The sequence below is a fragment of the Phytophthora ramorum genome, assembly GCF_020800215.1.
Source record: "Phytophthora ramorum isolate Pr-102 chromosome Unknown Phyram_PR-102_s0016, whole genome shotgun sequence".
NCBI classification, from domain to species: Eukaryota; Oomycota; class Peronosporomycetes; order Peronosporales; family Peronosporaceae; genus Phytophthora; species Phytophthora ramorum.
In genome coordinates this window covers 930,694-950,017 of record NW_027150662.1, presented here as the reverse complement: position 1 = coordinate 950,017, position 19,324 = coordinate 930,694, and the positions used below count along the sequence as shown (strand labels likewise).

Here is a 19,324-nt window from a genome sequence, read left to right as displayed (position 1 = left end):
AACGTTTATCGTTCGGGAGTGTAAGGAACACGGCAAAGCGCCGATCGAATGCCTGGAATCGGCTGGTGGCTAGAGACACGGTGCAGGCAGAGCTTCGGGCTCTGCAAACTGACTATCGCCGGCACATCCTCTGCCAGCAGCATTTCGAGCCAAAGCACGGGCATCGTTACGCCCATTTCGGATTCCTCCGCAGCACCAACGCAGGAACTTCTTTAGAACACAAGCGTCCAGCCCCACCGCAAACTCAACACCGAAATCAGAGCAATGGTTCGTCTTCTCGCCTTCGCCTCTTTGCTCGTGGTCGCCGTCGTGAGCTTCTCGCCGACCTCTGCCTCCATGCCCGACCCCATGTCTTTCGTCAGTGCCGCCAACACCGTCGCCATGGACACTTCCAGTGGAGCAATCGACACGGTCACGGACGCCGCCACGCGCAACACCGGCAGCAACAGTCAGGTCCAGAAGAAGTATTAAGTGAGAACAAGGCCCCCCCTTTCAAGGACGTTCAACCGTCCAGTGAGACTTTCGGAAGAAATGACGAACGAGACGGACCCTTGAGGACCAAGGAGGACGATGACCGCACGACACCGACGTACGAGTCCACCTTGGTATGCGATTCTTTTTGTAAGTAGATTTAAGCGACTCAATGCATGTGAGGAGTTGTGTTTCAAGCCTGTTGGCAAGTTTATGAGGCAGAAGAACTTCTTCGCCTTTACCTGGTCAAGTTGCTTCATTTCTGCGAAAAGAAGTCCTGCATCGTCTTCTGGTGCAGTTCCTTTGTAGTCTTTGGCTTCTTCTTCAACCCCTCGGAGTTCCCTTCGGCGTGCTCTTCATGCAGTGCAGGACTTATTGACGATTTCTCCATTGGCTCCGTAGCCGACGAACTAGCTTGAGGCGAACTCTCAGGCTGCTGTGGCTTCTGCTTGACCTCGGGCTCCTGTTGCTGTTCGTCTGGAAGGTAAAGTGCTCCTAGCGCTTGTTCCAGCGACAGCGAGGCACGGGTCAACACGCCCTTGTCTTCTCTCATCCCGCGGCCGACGCTAAGCTCGTCAAAAAGAAAACCCATCAACCACTGCGTCAGCCCTGCGCTTTGGCGGTCCCATTCGCGCACTCTTGGGCTAGTCGCAAGCGTTAACAACGGTTCGACCTTGGCTAGTAGATCCAAATCTTGCTCAAACAGAACATAGACCAACTCGCGACGACGAAGCGAGGCTGCAAGCCACTGAATCAGAAACTTCAGTTCGCGATCACCTCGGAAGACACCACAGCCCCAATTTCCTGTGGCTACAGGCCAACACCGCTCGCCATCGTGTGCATCAGGGTAGGCAAAACCAGCATAAGCCTTCACAAGATCGCGCCACACGTGCCCACGCGTATACTGTCGTTCCACCCGCGCTGAGCCGTAGTCTGTTGCGTCAATACCCACAATCACACACTTCCGGCGTAGGCGCCCGTCAGGTAGAGTTACCAACTGCGTCATGTCATCGAAATTACCGCCATACACAAATGATCCGCCGTATCCTTGATATGTGCAGTAGCGCTCTGTCCCATGAATTGCAAAAGCTTCGTGAGGTTCCAGCTTGGCGAACACGAGGCACGACACAAGCAGCTCGGGCGACAACATGAAACGAATTTCTTCCTGAACGCAGCCAGAATTGAGTACACCGCCACCAGCGAACTTGTTCGCAAAATCAATTTGCAAATGCTTGTCCAGGTCTTCGATCAAAGTGTCAGACACACATCGCGCAGGAAACAGTCGTGGGTGGAGTGGTGCGTCTGCATCGGTTTGAGATTCATGAATGTCCGCACTAACTCCCAAAATGCCGAGCAGCTCCTGAGTAGTTTGGTCCATGCTAATGCGACCATGTGTCAGTGGTAACTGCACACCAACGCGTGTGAAATCAATAACCTCTGCCGATAAAGCGCCACGATCTGAGATCGCGCGCGGGACAACACGCAAGAAGTACTGCAAAAGGCAGCGAATCTTCTGGCCCTTCAGCACAACCATACGGCTCATGTTGCCAGGCGCCGAAAACATCCGAACTGCCGTGAAGTAAGGAAAGTGGATGATATCATCGTCGTTGCCGCGACGCCCCGCTTTCTTGCTCTGAGGGCCGAGATCAGGCTGGACGCTTTTGAGAATGTCCTGGTCGGGGAAGATACCGAAGAAGCAGCCACACACCAGCGTCAGCACCTCCAGCTTCGTCAAGCGATGGCTCTGCGTCACTACTCGAGCCTGTCTGCCAGTCTCCTGGCATTGCTCACTGCTGGCAGCGTCCGAGTCCACTTCATCACCAACTTCCAGCGGTGTCAGTAGCGGCGGCGGTGTCGCGAACATCTGCGGCATGGCCAGCACCAGACGCACCATCTCCGGCAGTACGTCCTTGAAGAATTTGGCCTGCTCCTCCAGCGTCAGCAACTACAGCACCAATAACATGCGTTTTAGCACCACGCAGCCACCTTCCACAGCAGAAAAATAAAACACTCCACGAACCTCGTTCAGCGCGTACTCTAGACAATTAAATCTGCGGCGCGGGTCTGACAGCGCCATCCTGTCACAGCAGCAACCACAGCACCACAAATCACTCCCTGACCCAGGCTCTACACTCTCTAAACAGCGTACAGTTGCAGTCTGGCTGCGAGTTCCTGGGCGTTGTGTATGGGCTGAGCCAACAAGGCTGCAAAGTACGGCCAGAGCGGTACTTGTCCTCGAAAGAGGAAGCTGGGAGAGCAGGGAAGCCTGATCCTGTGTCCTGCAGGTCGTGCAGGATCCTGCATGGTGACGTCCCCGTCGTCATCCAATTCAGTCTGTGTCTGCCAGGCGTCCTGGAATCCTGCAGGATATTGCAGCTGCAGGTCGCTGGGCCTGTCCGGAGGCTGGAAGAACAGGTGACTGTCAGGCCGCAACCAGCGCCCGAGTCGTAGCGTCTCCTGCAGCCAAAAGCGCGTTACAGGACGCAGCAGGACGCCGAAGCCTGCAGGACGTGGCTTGCAGTCCGCCCAGTAGCTCGTGATCACGTAAACGGAGTCGGGTTTCCGCTCGTCCGCAGCGTCGAACAGCGCCCCATTGTTGCGCAGCAGCAGCGATGCCAGCTCGAGGCGCTCCGGCGGCGACACGCAGTGGAAGGCGAAGCTCGCGCCGCCCAAGGAGAAGCCGCGCGACATGGGATCAGCAAATGGAGAAATGCAATTTCGAAGAAAATACAGTACACAAATGTAATTATCAATGTGCTTACGTAATCTCGCCTGTAGTGAGATGCAATTGCTTTATTGTTTCAACCTCTACTCCGTAGAAGAATATATTTGTAAATAAGAATGCTGGCTAGGATCGAGCCCATCATTCCTCGCACGGTGTGGTGCACATCACCAATCAGTTCCTGGCCACGCACTTCTCATTATCAGGTCTATAGTACTGGCCATGGACGTCGAGGCGCCGCTGTGGACGGAGGACGAGGTCGCGTTCGTGTCCGCACTGCTGTCGGACGCGCCCGACGTGCTCAGCGATGAGCAGCTGTCCCCCACAAGCTCCTCCACCGACGACAAGGAGCAGGAAAACGTCGCGGTCACTGACCCGAGCACCCGAACGCGCAAAAGCGTCAGGAAGAAGCTCTCGACCGAGGAGCGTGCAGCGGCGAGACGCGCGAGCCATCGGGAGACCATGAGACGGTCCAGACAACGATTCAGAGATCAAATTGCGGCCATGATGCGGACGGTGCAGGAGCTGGAGGTTGTGAAGGCGCAGGCCCTGGAGCAGCAGCAGCCGTCGGGACTGCAGGGCCAAGTTTCACACCTGGAGAAGCAGAGACAGCACCTACTGGACGAGAACGATGAGCTCCACGCGCAACTCGTGGGCTCGTTGCTGGCCATCACGAGAGCTCATCCGGACTACTTTGAGCACGACAAAGTGCAGCGGAGAGTGACGGGCGAAGCAGCGGCAGGTGACACGGGAGCCGATTTCTATGTTATGAACACTGGGAACGGCATCGTGGTGAAGAGAGACCCCGTGACGTTGTGTGACTTTGTCACGTGGGATGTTGGAACGGTCGGCCACTGTCTGCAGCTTGTGAGAGACGCCACGAGTGAGATTGCAAAGTTCTACTCGGCGGTGGTGAGCGCGAAACCACGACAGGCAACTGGAGATATGATGGGGTGGAGACAGCAGCGACGCGCGCTCGTTAATGACGACACCTGTGTGGAGTTTGCATTTGACAAAACGTTCGCCGGATACACGGCTGGGCAGTTGTTTCACAAGACGTGGGCTTTCTGCCGTAACCAGAGGTCGTTTGCAGCGCTACTGGAGCCTGTGGTGCATGCATTGCAACTTGAAGTGCTGCACCAGATCAACGACGACATTGTCGTGGTTCGTCGCATGCAGCAAGAGCTGAGCCCGGAGGGTGAAAAACAGGTGCCAACCAAGTACCGCAGCATTTACTTGCTGTACCGCATGGCCTCGCCTGCAGGATTGTTCGTGGTGCTGCAGTCGGTGAACCCATCGTTCACGCGGCGTTGTGGTTGTGCTAACAACCTCTGGTTCGAGTCGTTCCTGTGGTTTGGCTTCTCCTCGGACGACGCTAAAGGCAACGGCGGCAACAGTTGTCGCGTTCGTTTTGGCGGGTCTTTAGACGGACACTCGTCCGACTTTGCGCGGCGCTGGCAGCACGAGATTTTCTTTATGCTGTTGCGCTGGGAAACTCAGAACGTCGCACCAGTCGTGCTCCTCCTACCTCAAATTGATGCGGCTTGAAGTCGGCTATGATTTAAATTGCAAATGATTGGCACTTGTTGTGAACGCGCCACTTTCGTACGCAGATATTTCCTTGAAATGTAGACTTTACTGCGCTAGCGACGGCCTTGATCTGAATCATAGCCCCTGTTGTAGCTGCGTGTATCACTTCAACGGCTTTACAACAAGGATTACATGAAAAAGCTTGAGCCCGTCCTGAAAAGGAACACCCCTGCGGGCCCTGTCAATCACAGCCCTTAGCTGTTGTTCCCCGCTAACGGTGCCGTCAAGTGTTAATGCATCCAGTAGAAGATATCGCGCCAATCGTCAGGGTCTGCTCGTTCTCCCTGTGACGACGGAAAATCATTGTTTAGGTTTCGTACAGTGTCAAGGACAACAACGATCGACCCCAAGACAACAAACAGATCTCGCTGCGGGTAGTGGAGGGCGATGCCCTGCATGGTCTCCACACAAACTGGACTTGGGACATGCTTCATGAAGTTACGCACTACAGCAGCAATGCATGTTTGTCTACAACAAATGATTCCCAGCGAATAGCGAGGAAAATGAGCTCCTCGAGTCACAGAGGCAGCCAAGTCCTCGCACTTGCACGAGTTGGCGCCACCAATCTCCGTCACGGTTGCGACGTCCTGCTTGACCAATTCAGCAAGAGAGACTCGAATCCAATCCAATAGAAGATTTCCCACCAAAGCTCGTCGTCTCGCAGTATTCGATCGGCAACTGGGACGTCCAGCGTCTTGATTGCTAGTGTTTGAGGCCCATCGACTCGAAACAGCACGTATAGTGTACACTAAGGACGAGAGGGCTGATCGGTTCGTCACGCCTTCATCCAAATGAGCGGTGAGCGATTACAAGTCGCTATGTGATCTCACCGCGGCAGATGCGTCGACAACAAGCAGTTCAACATGCACCAGAACTTGACAAAGTACTTGATTTCCATACTTGGCGCCTCCAAGGTTGGAGGCATCACTACATCGCTTCAACGCATCGACTTTTAAAACTTGAGCAACGTGGGCGCCACGGCCAAGGTCTCCCAGCGGATGGCGAGAAACACGAGCTCGCCGAGCCACGCCTTGGCGATCTCGTCGCGCGTGTACGTGTTGGAGCCGCCGAACTCGGTCACCGTCGTGCACTCGCCGTTGCCGCCGCTGGATCGGACGCTGCCGTTGGGCAGGAAGCGGATCCAATAGAAGATGTCGCACCACAGCTCGTCGTCGCGCAGCAGCTTCTTGACCAGCGGGAGGTTAATGGTCTTCATGGCCAGCGTCTGGCTGCCGTCGGCGTCGGCCACGCGGAACAGCACGTACACGGTGCGCAGCGCCAGCTTCTTGCCCATGACGCCCGACCGGGCGCTGTCCTCGCTGCGGCGGTCGATCACGATGAGGTCGTCCGAGAGCTTCTGCAGCGGGCGGATGTGCGTGTTGACCGTGGCCGGAATCAGCTTCTTGACGTTCCGGCTGTCCGTGAGAATGCGCCACGTCGTGGCCATGAGCTGCGCCGGCGTCACGTTGGGCAGCGCCTTCTTCACGGAGAAGGTGATGCTCGAGCCCTGGCGCAGCGTGTACTGCTCCCAGCCGAGGAACGTGGAGCGGTTGAGGTACGTCGAGTCGCTCGCGTAGAGGAAGCGAGCGTTGTTGATGAGCTGCAGCGTTTGGCGCACGCAGCTGAGCCCTTCCTCGCGCGTGAGCGGCGTGAAGCGGACGCTGCTGTCGCCATTGAACGGGCGGGGCCCCGAGCCGAGCGGCTGCCGACCCTTTGTACTCTTCTTGCCCCCGCCCGAGTCGCTGCCGCTGTTGTTGTCGCTGTCGGTCTCGTCCTGCGAGAACTCGAGCAGCAGGTTCTGCATGTAGCCTGTGGTTACGTCACGCGCGCGCAGCTGCTGGGTCATGACGGTGTTCTGGCGCCGGAACTCCTCGATCTCACTGGCGAGGCGCAAGAAGTTCTCGCGCTTGATGGGCGTGGCCGGCGACGGGTACAACGTCGTGGCCGTCGGCGAGCGGAACTCGTGGCTCTGGGGCGAGTCCGGCGTGGCCAGCACGTCGTTGCTGCTGCTGTCGGAGCGCTCCACGAGTCGCTGCTTGCGCGCCTCCAGCTCCTTGACCTGTTGGCGCATATGCTGCATGGACTGCCGCTTGGCGAGGCTGCGCTGGCGGTCGCGCTCATTGCGCTTGAGCTTCTTGAGCTGCGCGGGTGGGCCGGCGATTGTAGCGACGATCCGATTCGGTGACGGGTTTTCGGTGTCGACGTCCGGTGCAGGGTCAGGACCAAGGAAGTAGTGGGCCATGGCCCGCAGCTCCGGGTCGGTGCCGATACAGTCGCTCATGGCGCTGAATAAATGTGATGACCGTCGAGGCACAGCGTGGCGCCTTTTTTGATGAGGTCAACATCGAATAAGAAGCGAGGTCTCAGGCGGTGCGTGAGTGGCTGAAATCGTGGTGCAAAGAGGCTCGTGAGTGGCTGAAATCGCGCTCTGAAATGGAAGAAGCCCAGTCGTCTACATATCATAGGGTGCAGTTGTGAAAAGCGTCAACTCCAATGCACGGCCAAATATTTACGCGATTTAAAACAAGCTGCCTAGAGGATATCCTGCAGGGACATGCCAATGTGTCTGCCAGCGCCTTCGCTGCTCTCGCTGCTGCAGGTGTCGCTGTCGACTGTCTCGCCGTGGGGGAAGCTCTGCACTGGCCCCTGCTCCAGCTTGACCTGAGGCGGCTCTTCCAGCAGGTCGCCGATCATGGACTCCTGCCGGATGAGCGCGCTCTCCATCATGGCCATGGTGTCCTCCACGTTGCCCAGTGCGCGTACGAAGGCGGCCACGAAGTCCACGTACGTGTCGTACCGGTGGATCTTGTTATCGTCGCCAAAGTAGAAGGTGTTCCTGACGGGGTACTCGAGCTGCAGGCCAATAAGCCGCTGCACGAGCGCCTCGTTGCACAGCACGTGGGGGAAAATCTCCTCGACGGTGCGCCGCGTGAAGCGCACGTAAAGAGTGGCGGGCGCGAGCACCACCGGGTTCGGATCCGCCGCCATGATTTGCAGGTTCTTGACCTCGTACTTGAGTCCCGCGTGGAACAGCGAGTACTTCTCCCACTGGTCCAGCAACTCGCGCACGCCGTACGAGCTGCCGAACACCATGCTTGGGTGCATGAGGCCGTTGAGGAAGCCAGCTTGCCGCGATGAGAGCAGCAGCTGGTCCTGCACGATGCCACTGCCGTGCGTGGCCACAGGCACGCCGTATTTGAAGAGCGAGAAGTACTCGTGCACTACACGCGCAAACGACGCATTGGTCGGCTGCTGCGTGAGCTGCCAGCATCCTGCTTCTCGTTGCTGCTGTGCGCGGCCGTAGAGGTTGAGCTCGTCCACCTCGTTCTTGAGCTGCTCCACCTGCTCCTCCAGCGTCTGCACGTAGTTCTTCCGGCGCGAGCGGTATAGCTTGCCGCGCTCGCTGTTAGACAGGCGTCGCGAGCGCTTCTTGGACGGCGATTTGCCAGTCGCGCCGTGACGAACGGGGGCGAGCGGCGGCAGCGACGGAGCAGTGTCGGCCTCAGCCTCGGCCGCGGGCTCCTCGGCGGCGCTGCATAGTGCCGTGATGTCCATGCGGCGGTCGTGCATGACCATCTTCACGTGGTCTGCGTGATAACCAGTTTGAAGAGATGTTCCTGCTGGAGACCTTCGCTTCGCGCGGCGAATTCGGCTGTGGTGACGACCCACTTTTCTCAGCCGCTCGCCTATCTCGCAGAAGTGCGCCCGCTATCGCCCTCTTCAACTGGATATTCGGATGGGGTGATAGCCTTTCATAGACAATAGAGTAGGGTTGACACCGAATTTATATCAGCACATTGAAAGTGTTTAAAAGTACTTTCAGTTTGTTATTTGTTGTGATAATGTATATTTGATGTATGTGATTTAGCAGGTCTTTAATACCCTGCGTGATCACTTGGCTGTGTATTGCATCTGCCTGCACTTTGCGCTAGAGGCAATACACCGGGACGGAGCCGCGCCGCTCGATGAGTGTGTGCGACTCGCGAGCTCCACAGCGGGCAATCGTCATCGGAAATAGATTCGTCACGGGTCTCAGTCCGAGTCGCGCCCCTGCTCTGACTGCTGCAGTCCGCACTTCCAGCAGCGGGGCAGCGGGGGTGTCGCGGGCGCTGGCTGACGGGCTCCGCGACTCGGAGCTCTTGCCATGCCAGTTCATGGTCTTCCAGGAGCGATGCAGGTGCCGTCTATGAGCAGGAGAAACGCTGAAGCCATACCGGTAGATCGAGGCAAACGTGTTATCAAAGGGCATGAGGCCATCGCTACGAGCTCTTTTTTTTAGTCCAGGATGTAGGAGAGTTCCAGTCGGTTGAGCCGCTTGGGGGGCGACTCGGGGGCCGGCTCATCGTCGCTCACGACGGCCACGCTCTCCGCTTCGAGCTTGATACTGCTGGGCCAACCGTCCAAGTCGTCGTCACTCAGCACGGGGCTGCTGGCTGCCCGGACTTCCATCAGGCCCTCCTCATCCTCGATGGCGGCGAGCTGACGGCCGTCGTCCTCGTCACCGAGCATGTGGCCCCGAATGATCACCGCCTGGCCCATGATGCGAGCCACCAGTGCCGGGTCCTTGAGCGCCGATAAGAGCGCGCCCGCGTAGTCCGCTTCAACCGCGTACCACTCGATCTTGCCGCTTCGGTCGAAGTGGAACTGGTTGTTGCTCGAGTATGTCACCTCCAGACCGATGAGGAGCTGCGTCAAGGCCTCGTCCCCCACAAGGTGCGGGAAGACCTCCTCAATGGTGCGCCGCGAGAACCGTACACGCAGCGTCGCCGCAATGGAGACCACGAGCGGTCCGTCGTCGTACCGGTTGTCCGCGGTCAGTTCTCGGGGCTCCGCTAGCTGGATCACTTCAAGCGACTTCATGGTCCACTCGATGGCGGCGTGGTACAGCGAGTAGCGCTCCCATTGCGCCAGCACCAGCTCGATCCCGACGAACTCGCCGAAGCGAACGCTCTCTGTCATCACGGCGTTCAGAAAACCTCGTTGGGCATTGGTGGCCTGCGCCACGAGCCCCGCGGACGCGTCCTGCTCGTCCACGGTTAGACGCACGGGCGTGCCGTGGTTGAAGAGAAGACAGTACTCATTTACGATGTGAGCGGCTGCCCCCAGCGGCGTGCGGCGTTGTGATAGCGCGAGCTCCTGTTGCACCTGACATGAGACCGCCAAGGCCGCGATCTCTTCGCGCAGTTCGACCACGCACCGCTCGAGGTGGGCGCCGTAGAGTTTGCGTCTGCGTCGATAATATTTGCCCCGCTCGCTGTTAGTCATAAATTTGAGGTTGGGCGGCGGCGCGGCGGCGTAGGGCACAGCGCGGTGCTTATGCTTGGGACCGAGGGCTCGACGGACGCTCATGGCGGAGGGACCCTCTCTGGTTGCGTGCTGCACTGCAAAATGACGAATGGATTTGCCCGTTGAACAAACGACAAATGCAGAAGATAACGGCCAGCAGCGTCTGGCCGTTATCTTCTGTAAATACCTGCACGCGCCAGCCAACATGCTTTACAATTGCAGCGTCGGGCGTCGGGTGTTGTATATTGCGGCGATGCAGTGCCGCGTGGATTTGCAGGAAAGCTGCGCGAGGGAGGACTAATTTCGTCATTGGGGTTCGTTGGCGGAACAACGTCGAAGCGCCCTCACAAAACCCACGCTGCCACTCAGACCAGTTAGTTCCTTCGCAGCAAGCCTCCGCAATTATGTTCACCTTCCCATGGGCCACCGCAACCACGAGATGAAGACGGTGGGCGTTTTGCAAGGTACTACACAACAACAAGTTATTGTACCGCTGTCTTGCACGGCGTTGGAAGCCATGGCGGACACTACCAGAGGGGCCCCCTACCAGCAGCGTCATTTGAGTCTGGCCACTTCATCCCGGAACGGCCATGCCGTATCCGCAGAATACTGCTGACGATAAACTCCGGACTCCGAGTCGGAGCGAGCCTCAGTTGACGATAGCGATACCCAGGGCGCCTGTCCTTGCTGGCATCAATGTGGAGCATGGCTGCCGCAACCTTGCAACGAGCGCAGGCCCTGCGCTCGTTGCGGCAGGCAGCCCCGAAACAGGAGAAGTGAAGAACAGCACGAAGGTTTCATCACCACTTGCGCCTCAGCTTCAGGGCGGAGCTGTATCGGCGCTTTACTGTCATCGCTTCAGACACATGCCAGCTTAAGCGGTTATGTTCCCGTTACGAGGCAACTTCCCAGCCAGACTGCGCTCCATCGCCGTCACGGTTCCAATGCAGCGCTCCCCATGAACCTGAGAATCGCAAAACTGTTCCGTCCCGAATTCAAAGACCGAAGTCAACAGTCTTGAACTCACGCCATCAAGTAATTAACACAACACCATGAGTCTCCGTCGAGCACTTGGCCCCAAGCAGAAGCACCGCGGCGCACCCTACGACGACGCGCCGCCGACCGACCTCAAGTCCATGACCAACAGCGAGCGGGGAAAATACTACCGACACCGACGCAAACTCTACGGCGCCCACCTCGAGCAGTGCGTGACCGAACTGCGCGAAGAGATCGCGGCCTTGACGGTCTCCCGTCAAGTGCAGCAGGAGCTGTCGATCTCGCAGCGCCGCACGCCGCTGGGCGCCGCCGCGCTCATCGTGAAGGAGTACTGCTCGCTCTTCAGCCACGGCGCGCCCGTGCGTCTGGCCGTGGACGAGCAGGACGCGTCGGCGTCGCTGGTGTCGCAGGCCACCAACGCGCAGCGAGGCTTCCTGAACGCCGTCATGAACAATAACGTGCGCTTCGGCGAGTTCCTGGGCGTGGAGCTGCTGCTGGATCAGTGGGAGCGCTACTCGCTGTACCACGCCGCCATCGACTGGACCATGACGTCGCTGAGGGTGGTGCAGTTGGCGGAGCCTCGCTTGCTGACGTCGGACAACCGCTGCGACGACGGCCCGCTCGTGGTCTCCATTACGGCGGACTTGCGCGTGCGGTTCTCTCGACGCACGGTGGAGGAGGTGTTCCCGCACTTGGTGGGGGACGAGGCGTTGACGCAGTCGCTCATCGGCCTGGAGGTCACATACCCGTGCGTGAACCACTTCCATTTCAACGAGCGCGGCAAGATCGAGTGGTATGCGCCCGAGGTGGACTTCGTGGGCGCGTTGATGAAGGCGCTGCAGCACCCGGAGCTGGTGGCGCGCGTGATAGGGGATGCGTTGATTGAGAAGGACCACATGATCGGCGACGAGAGCGACGGCCGCGAGTTTGCTCTGATGCCGCTAGATAAAATCGGGGACTGCAACATGATAGAAGATCCTCCTCTGGCAACGGATAGCATCCCTTCAACAGGCAAGCGCGACACGAACGTATTGATCGCCATCGAACCTGAATCATCGCCCGAACGCATGCACCTGGCCTTCATCCTCGCGTAAGCTCGAAGGCTGGTCGCCGATGTTTTCGTTTCCGTGTTGCTATGGATCATGCCCATGACGAAATCAGATCAGGCAATCTTCGAGTCTGTCGTGGCATGCTCACTCAGAGCCTCTTTCGCGCCCGACGCCTGCTCGCCACACCGCAATCCAGCAGACAGAGGGCCCTGAGCTCAGAGTGCAGACGCATATCGGCGCTGAGCCCCGCCATTTCGCTGGAAGCAGATGCCGCGCCATCTTACGATCGACAGGCATTACGTCATGCAGAGGAAGACGAAAGAACCAAAGCAGAACGGCGGGTTGGTGGCACAGAAGGAAGCTCTTCCTGGGCAAGGCAGTACAGGGCTCGATTGAGGTCGCCACTTGCTAGACGATGCATCTAGTTCTAGAAGCAAATGCGAACCAATTTTAGTATGCAAAGCGTAGTGCTGGTATCAAGACTTATGATCCTCGTACGTCCAGGATGTAGTCCAGCCCAAGTCGGTTTGGACGAGTGGGTGACGACTCCGGAGATGGTTCGTCGTCGCTAACCACGGCCACACGAACGTCCTCGCGTGCACGCTTGCCCCTCGGCCAGCTATCAGAACCCTCAACGGTCGAAACCTCACTCGAAGCAGGAGAATCGACTTCACTGCTGTCGGGAACCTCTTCCACCACAGCAAACTCGCGGCCGTCGCTCTCGTCGCCGATCATGTGGTCCTTCTCAATCAACGCATCCCCTATCACGCGCGCCACCAGCTCCGGGTGCTGCAGCGCCTTCATCAACGCGCCCACGAAGTCCACCTCGGGCGCATACCACTCGATCTTGCCGCGCTCGTTGAAATGGAAGTGGTTCACGCACGGGTATGTGACCTCCAGGCCGATGAGCGACTGCGTCAACGCCTCGTCCCCCACCAAGTGCGGGAACACCTCCTCCACCGTGCGTCGAGAGAACCGCACGCGCAAGTCCGCCGTAATGGAGACCACGAGCGGGCCGTCGTCGCAGCGGTTGTCCGACGTCAGCAAGCGAGGCTCCGCCAACTGCACCACCCTCAGCGACGTCATGGTCCAGTCGATGGCGGCGTGGTACAGCGAGTAGCGCTCCCACTGATCCAGCAGCAGCTCCACGCCCAGGAACTCGCCGAAGCGCACGTTATTGTTCATGACGGCGTTCAGGAAGCCTCGCTGCGCGTTGGTGGCCTGCGACACCAGCGACGCCGACGCGTCCTGCTCGTCCACGGCCAGACGCACGGGCGCGCCGTGGCTGAAGAGCGAGCAGTACTCCTTCACGATGAGCGCGGCGGCGCCCAGCGGCGTGCGGCGCTGCGAGATCGACAGCTCCTGCTGCACTTGACGGGAGACCGTCAAGGCCGCGATCTCTTCGCGCAGTTCGGCCACGCACTGCTCGAGGTGGGCGCCGTAGAGTTTGCGTCGGTGTCGGTAGTATTTTCCCCGCTCGCTGTTGGTCATGGACTTGAGGTCGGTCGGCGGCGCGTCGTCGTAGGGTGCGCCGCGGTGCTTCTGCTTGGGGCCAAGTGCTCGACGGAGGCTCATGGTGATGTCTTGTCTTCTTGGCGGAATGGCGAATGGTACAGGGACCTGGACTTTGCAACAGGAGCATCTCGACCAGCTACGTACTGTACTGTTGTCTTCGCTCTACGATTTAGCCTGTCGCGCCTGGCCGATGAGTTACGTCGAGGGGTGGAACATCGCAAGCAAGTTGGCTTGCGTTGAAGATGACGAAAAGATCATTAGGGAGCTGCAATGCAGAAACGCTGGTCACATCTTCCCGGTGAAGTCAACAAGGAGAGACGTTCAAGACGCATTTCGACAAGCAAGACGCGGGCAAGACTCGAGCAAGACTCGAGCGATTGTGCGAGCAAAAGCAAGGCGAGAGGCGACCAGCGGCTTTGTTGCACGGAAGCGACCGCGACCGATGAAGACTTTCTGGCTCGTCCTACGCGAAAGTCCTATCGAGCCGACGGTTTGCAATGCGGCTTTCCTGGCCAACTCGCCGTTTGCTTTCCCAGACGATGCAGCGAGAAACTCAGGCGGTCACTGTTGCAAGCGGGGAAGCCAAATTGCTTCTCTCTTCTCTCTTGGTTTAAACTTGGTGCGTCGGTCGTGAGCAGTATCTTACATGTAGGATGTTGCTGCACGCTGTCTCGCATCGACCGGATCCTGTTCGAAGCAGCAAGCCATCCTCTCGCTATTGGGATCAGCTACATGTGCACATCCGCTTTAGGAATGAATACAAGACAGCGAACATCATCGCCGAAAACGACAGTCACGCCATTGCAGGCACTCGTGCACGCTGTCTGAAGAAACCCCACGGAGGGATCATGTTCACAATTCTAAGGAATACGCTGCAAAACGTGTTGCCTATTACATGCAGGCATCGCTGTTAATTTTTAAATAAAATGGCTACACCTTTCCAATCGGATCATTATCACTTTTGAAGTTCAGCATCAGCAATGGACGTTTTGGAGAGCCGCGAGGTCGCGCTGCGCGCCAAGGTGCTAGGAGCGCCCCCGTCCCCGTCCGCGCCGTCCGCGTTCGTCGATCGTCTGCGCAGCCTTCAGACGCAGTTGGACCAGATCTCCACCGCCGTCACCGGGTCCTCCAAGCTGCGCGAGCTCTGTGCGTAGCTCTGCATCCAGCGGATATAAAATTAGAGAATCTTTAACGTGTACTGCAGACCAGGAGCACGCCGGCCATCTGCAGCTCTCGTCCGCGAGCGCCTTCGCCCACAGCAGCTCGCGCGCGGGCGACGAGCTCAAGCGCGCGGCCATTCTGAGCTCCACGGACCGACTGGAGCAGGTCTCGGCTCAGTTGCAGCAGCTGCAGCAGCTCTCGAGCGTCCTGGACCAGCTACGCGCCCCCGACGTCCAGCAGTTGACGCAGCTGACGCAGCTCGAGGCTCATAGTGAGTTGCAGAGCGAGCGCGCCTTGGCGCTGCACACCCGCGTCGAGAAGGTGCTAGCCACGTACCAGCAAATGATGCTCGTGCTCTCGGAGAAGTGCGTCGAGTACAACGCGCTGCTGGACCAGCTACAAGTGTGAAGAGAAATGTTGGAGGTGAATTGAAGCTTCACGTTGCAACAGGAGAGAGGGAGACCTTTTAGTTCATTTGTTCCAGATGCACATGTCTAGAGTGCCTGCTCGCTGCTGGAGGCGCATACTTGGAGCTGAGAAGATTCACACGATCAGTACGTTTTGTTGTTGCTGCTGCTGTAGTTCAGTGCAGCGAGGGCACGTAACTTGGGTTTTCAAAGTCCATAGATCGTCCACCAAGGGCTTGAAGTGTGAGCTCGAGCGAGGAGGCTGCTGCTACATCCATTGCTGTAATGCGGAGCTCACTCTCAATCCAGTCGTGTGGTAAATGTTGTTGCCAGTAGAGTCGCGAATAAGTGTCTTTGTGGTAGATGAGGTCAAGTTTTGGATGAGCTGCCAGCCGCTGGCAATTCGACTCAAGTGTCCACGCAGACCACGAACTTGGAGGTGCTGGTGCACAATGCTTTTGCGCGTACGATCGTGCAGAAGCATAAGGTGGCGGAAGAGCAGGGGGCGCGAAAATCCGCGAACAGAACGGATATGTGGCTCCACCGGCACAACTGGAGACATCTGTGCCTAATTCACTCGCTTTCAGTGTAGGGCTGAAGCCGCTGAGCACGGCTCGCTACTCGTGAAACAGAACGATGCGAGCGACGGGATCAACATCAGTGGTGACGAGTATGGATGTGAAAATGAGGGTGCTGACAGTCGTGACGGCGATCACTACCGGCACAGCAAAATGACGACGTAATTGTGCAAGAGTGTCACCTGCTGCGCGCGGTCAACAAGAACACGAAAGTGACCAACAACAAGAACATTCAGACCCCGCTATCTCTGGATGTAGCGTACGCCTCGACGACGAAGAAGCTGGTAACACAAAACGCTTGGCGGTGCGCGGCGACTTCCGAACCTAGGTTTCGCGGCGCTGTAGGAACTTTTGAAGCAGTGCCTACTTGACGCTGTCGCAACCAGCGACGATGGATTTTTCATCACTGTTTTCGGTGATGTCGGAGGTGATGAAGTAGCTACTTTGACTGGGACGAAAGTGATGTCGGTGGAGAAGGATAGGATCGGTACACGGTTAGTCTCCTCAGTCTGTGGTACGTCTGTGACGATGCAGGCGATCGAGGTGCGTATGTTCCGCGTGTGCTTCGGCAGGGGTGATAAGGACGCTGAGATCGTGAACCCCACACCAAAATGATTAGTTCTGTGACCGGTGTTTGCGATGAAGAATTTAAGTTAAGGGACTTACATCGGCACGCTGCCGCCCCTGCCGGAACGAGATGACTGAGTTGCCACCTTACGAACGGCTATTGCTGCGCTCATCGATGCATGGAACTACGTGCGTAGTGACCGGATCACCCGAACTTCGAGCACAGCGCTTTGTGAAATACTTGGTCTCTTACTCAGGTTGCTGAGTGTCTGGGCCTTAATTGACGATCAGAAACCTCGGTGTGTGCGAGGTAGGGTTTAACTCTACTCTGATTGATCGCAAGCCAAAGAGCGCGGAACTTGCACATTATTTAGCGCTGAATCTGCTTGATGCAGTTATTCACCGGCGGAATATGGTGGATCTGTCGTACACTGTATACATCTCTCTACCCATGGACAAACTCCATTCAACAGACGAACGAACAGATTGGTACGCAGTGCGAGATAGTTAACGACACCTACTCGCCGTTGCGTGTATGTTTGTGTGTGCGGGGTCTACTCAACCTCTCTCGTGGATCCAGACCCTGAAAAAGTGCAAATCTCCTGTGGATCGACCTGCTCGCGAAAGATATCCACAAATGTGATGTAGTAAGTGTGATCCTTGACACTGAAGTCCGTGAGAATCGTCGACGCGTCTTGAGCAGCCACCTTGAACTGGTCCGCCGCGTCAATGAATTTCATCGCGTCGAGTTCCTCGTAGCTCAGCCGCGTCATCTCCACGAACTTGCGGATGCGCATGTCGCGAGCTAGCTTCAGCACTGTCACGCCGTCCGGCGACTTAACTGTCTCGTCATCGATAACGTTGGCGTTGAGCTCCGAGTCAGACGTCATACTGCGGCGGTTCCAGTTTGCGGAGCCCAATGAGACGTACACATCGTCGATGAGGACCAGTTTGGTGTGGACGTAGATGTCGAGATCCTTCTTGGTGGTGTAAATCTGCACCTTGTTCGGGAACTTCTCCTTCATGGGTCCGATCATCTCGTAGAGGTACTTTTCGTACCCCGAGGCCTTGAGAAGAGTGTCAGGTGGCTGCACGAGTACAATGAGTCGCTGGATTCTGGGTAGGACTTCCATGAGTGCATCGAGGAGCTCGGGCACGTAGATGAAGTACTGGTCTTCGATATAGATGAAGTTCTTGGCATTCCGGAGCGCTTTGAGGCGAGCTTTGAAGAGGGACTGCTCTCCGCGCGGCGCGAATTCCTTATAGTGCTTATAGGTACAGCTGAAGGTTCGCACAATTTGGATACTTTGGTTGCCGAGCTTTGACGATGTATTGCTGCTGGCGTAGTCGATCGGCGGCAGCTTCTCGTAGTCCGGATTGTCGAAGCTGAGCAGGTCGTCCTCGAGTCCCTGACACGGTTTGTAGTCCGAGTTCCAGCGCTGGAGGAAATTGTTGGCCACTTCCTTCGATGCCGGCCCGTGGATCCTAAAGTGCGCGTCCATCCATCCCTTGTTGCGAAACGGGATGTTGGCGGCTTCACGGATGGCCGTGTTGTTGTGGTAAATGGTGTCCCATCGATCGTTGGTGAGGTCAATGCCACCAACATAAGAGATGGGGTGGTCGTCTTTGCCAGTCGACTTGTTTGCTGCGATGACGATCGTTTTTTGGTGGTGGGACGATGCAACTAGCGGAAGTCGGTCGTCGAAGAGGTAGACAGCCTTGGCTCCGTTAACTTTGGACGGCGGGATTTCGTTGATGGCGTCGCGCGCGTTGGTGTTCTGAGACGTGAGAAGAAAATTTGGCCACGACAAGAGGTTGACACTTCCACCACGCTCGACGATGCCTTTGAACATTACGTCAAAGCCTGTCTTGGCGCCTGTAGGGTCGACGTCAGCCTCAAATGGGATGACACAAGTATCCCAGCCTGTATACATGACGCGGTCGCCCTCCTTCGAGGCCGAGAAATCGTCGACAACTGCACTAAAGAACTCGTTTGCCGCGGTGTAAACCGTGACCTTATTGCCGGTCGTGTACGTCTGCAAGCCGTCACGCGGGACGCCTCCGCGCGATTCGACAATTTCTTCCTCCGTAATGAACCAGTCGGTGGCCTTGAGCAGAGGTTGGGTCACCTTGATATCAGAGCCGTCTGAGAGACCAGCACTGCCACTTTCAGTTTCCTCGGACTCTCTCGCCTTGGGGACTTTCGTCGCTTCTTGCGTGCTGGGATCTGAACTGGATTCGTCGTCGTCACCCCCGAAGAGCGACGAAAACGACCATGCCGTCGAAGGTGTCGGCGCAATTATCAGCGCACAGATCAAAGCAAGAACAAGGTTTGTGCTGCGTCGTGGAGTACGGACTTTCATGTTGCCACGCGTTGCAGGAAGTGTGCTCTCGAGGACCGATTGTACAAGTATTGCACATGTACATGACAGCAATGGCGACGACCAACGACCAGCACCGACCGACAAGGATAACGGAGCAATAATCGCATCGTAATCACACGACGAGTTTCGTCTGGAAAAGACGGCGGGTGCTTGTCAAGCTCGTGTGGTTTTGTTGCTGGATCATTTACGGGCAGGCAATGCTGCTGCGCTGCGGAAGGCGGGCACGTCGGACGAGTATGAACGCAAGCGTGAACTGCTGGTTGAGGTTCAAGCCAAGCAAACGGCTTTTGAAGAAGTACAGGAGGACGTGCGGAAGCGGAGAGGAGAGCCGTGTCTACCGTTGAATATCACGCAGCACGACGCTGCGGTAGCCAAAGTTGGTGAAGTCGCTGCTGCAATCGCTGTAGCTGAAGCGACAGGAGAAGCTGACAGGGATAGCCAGCGCCGTCTCGAACTGCTTGAGATCAAGATGGAGCGAGAGCTTGCAGAGCAGCGACGACATGCCGACGAACAAGTGCGAGAGCTTGAGCGGCTGCAACGTGTGCAGCTCGAAGCGCAGCAAAACCAGCACGCGCAATTGCTGGCTACCATTCAGCAG

General features: G+C 57.3%; 10 protein-coding genes across 10 annotated transcripts; 4 read left to right on the top strand and 6 right to left on the bottom strand.

The window, feature by feature from the left end:
• Positions 1-264: 264 nt before the first annotated feature.
• Positions 265-471, top strand: KRP23_12992 (uncharacterized protein; the record flags this gene model as incomplete). Its single annotated transcript, XM_067883649.1, has 1 exon — positions 265-471. One exon carries the CDS (start codon positions 265-267, stop codon positions 469-471), a length of 207 nt encoding a protein of 68 aa, XP_067739076.1.
• A 256-nt stretch (positions 472-727) lies between these two features.
• On the bottom strand, positions 728-3,162 carry KRP23_12991 (Poly(ADP-ribose) glycohydrolase; the record flags this gene model as incomplete). The annotated part of the gene is made up of 3 exons (XM_067883648.1): positions 728-2,416; positions 2,492-2,549; positions 2,621-3,162. 3 exons carry the CDS (start codon positions 3,160-3,162, stop codon positions 728-730), a joined length of 2,289 nt encoding a protein of 762 aa, XP_067739075.1.
• Positions 3,163-3,415: 253 nt separating this feature from the next.
• On the top strand, positions 3,416-4,741 carry KRP23_12990 (uncharacterized protein; the record flags this gene model as incomplete). Its single annotated transcript, XM_067883647.1, has 1 exon — positions 3,416-4,741. The coding sequence occupies one exon, from the start codon at positions 3,416-3,418 to the stop codon at positions 4,739-4,741; it is 1,326 nt and encodes a 441-aa protein (XP_067739074.1).
• Positions 4,742-5,735: 994 nt separating this feature from the next.
• Positions 5,736-7,064, bottom strand: KRP23_12989 (uncharacterized protein; the record flags this gene model as incomplete). Its single annotated transcript, XM_067883646.1, has 1 exon — positions 5,736-7,064. One exon carries the CDS (start codon positions 7,062-7,064, stop codon positions 5,736-5,738), a length of 1,329 nt encoding a protein of 442 aa, XP_067739073.1.
• Positions 7,065-7,315: 251 nt separating this feature from the next.
• On the bottom strand, positions 7,316-8,359 carry KRP23_12988 (uncharacterized protein; the record flags this gene model as incomplete). The annotated part of the gene is made up of 1 exon (XM_067883645.1): positions 7,316-8,359. The coding sequence occupies one exon, from the start codon at positions 8,357-8,359 to the stop codon at positions 7,316-7,318; it is 1,044 nt and encodes a 347-aa protein (XP_067739072.1).
• A 699-nt stretch (positions 8,360-9,058) lies between these two features.
• KRP23_12987 (uncharacterized protein) lies at positions 9,059-10,132 on the bottom strand (the record flags this gene model as incomplete). The annotated part of the gene is made up of 1 exon (XM_067883644.1): positions 9,059-10,132. One exon carries the CDS (start codon positions 10,130-10,132, stop codon positions 9,059-9,061), a length of 1,074 nt encoding a protein of 357 aa, XP_067739071.1.
• Positions 10,133-11,121: 989 nt separating this feature from the next.
• On the top strand, positions 11,122-12,159 carry KRP23_12986 (uncharacterized protein; the record flags this gene model as incomplete). The annotated part of the gene is made up of 1 exon (XM_067883643.1): positions 11,122-12,159. The coding sequence occupies one exon, from the start codon at positions 11,122-11,124 to the stop codon at positions 12,157-12,159; it is 1,038 nt and encodes a 345-aa protein (XP_067739070.1).
• Positions 12,160-12,597: 438 nt separating this feature from the next.
• KRP23_12985 (uncharacterized protein) lies at positions 12,598-13,689 on the bottom strand (the record flags this gene model as incomplete). Its single annotated transcript, XM_067883641.1, has 1 exon — positions 12,598-13,689. One exon carries the CDS (start codon positions 13,687-13,689, stop codon positions 12,598-12,600), a length of 1,092 nt encoding a protein of 363 aa, XP_067739069.1.
• A 920-nt stretch (positions 13,690-14,609) lies between these two features.
• KRP23_12984 (uncharacterized protein) lies at positions 14,610-15,198 on the top strand (the record flags this gene model as incomplete). The annotated part of the gene is made up of 2 exons (XM_067883640.1): positions 14,610-14,775; positions 14,834-15,198. 2 exons carry the CDS (start codon positions 14,610-14,612, stop codon positions 15,196-15,198), a joined length of 531 nt encoding a protein of 176 aa, XP_067739068.1.
• A 1,698-nt stretch (positions 15,199-16,896) lies between these two features.
• Positions 16,897-18,705, bottom strand: KRP23_12983 (Phospholipase D gamma 1; the record flags this gene model as incomplete). Its single annotated transcript, XM_067883639.1, has 1 exon — positions 16,897-18,705. One exon carries the CDS (start codon positions 18,703-18,705, stop codon positions 16,897-16,899), a length of 1,809 nt encoding a protein of 602 aa, XP_067739067.1.
• Positions 18,706-19,324: the final 619 nt, after the last annotated feature.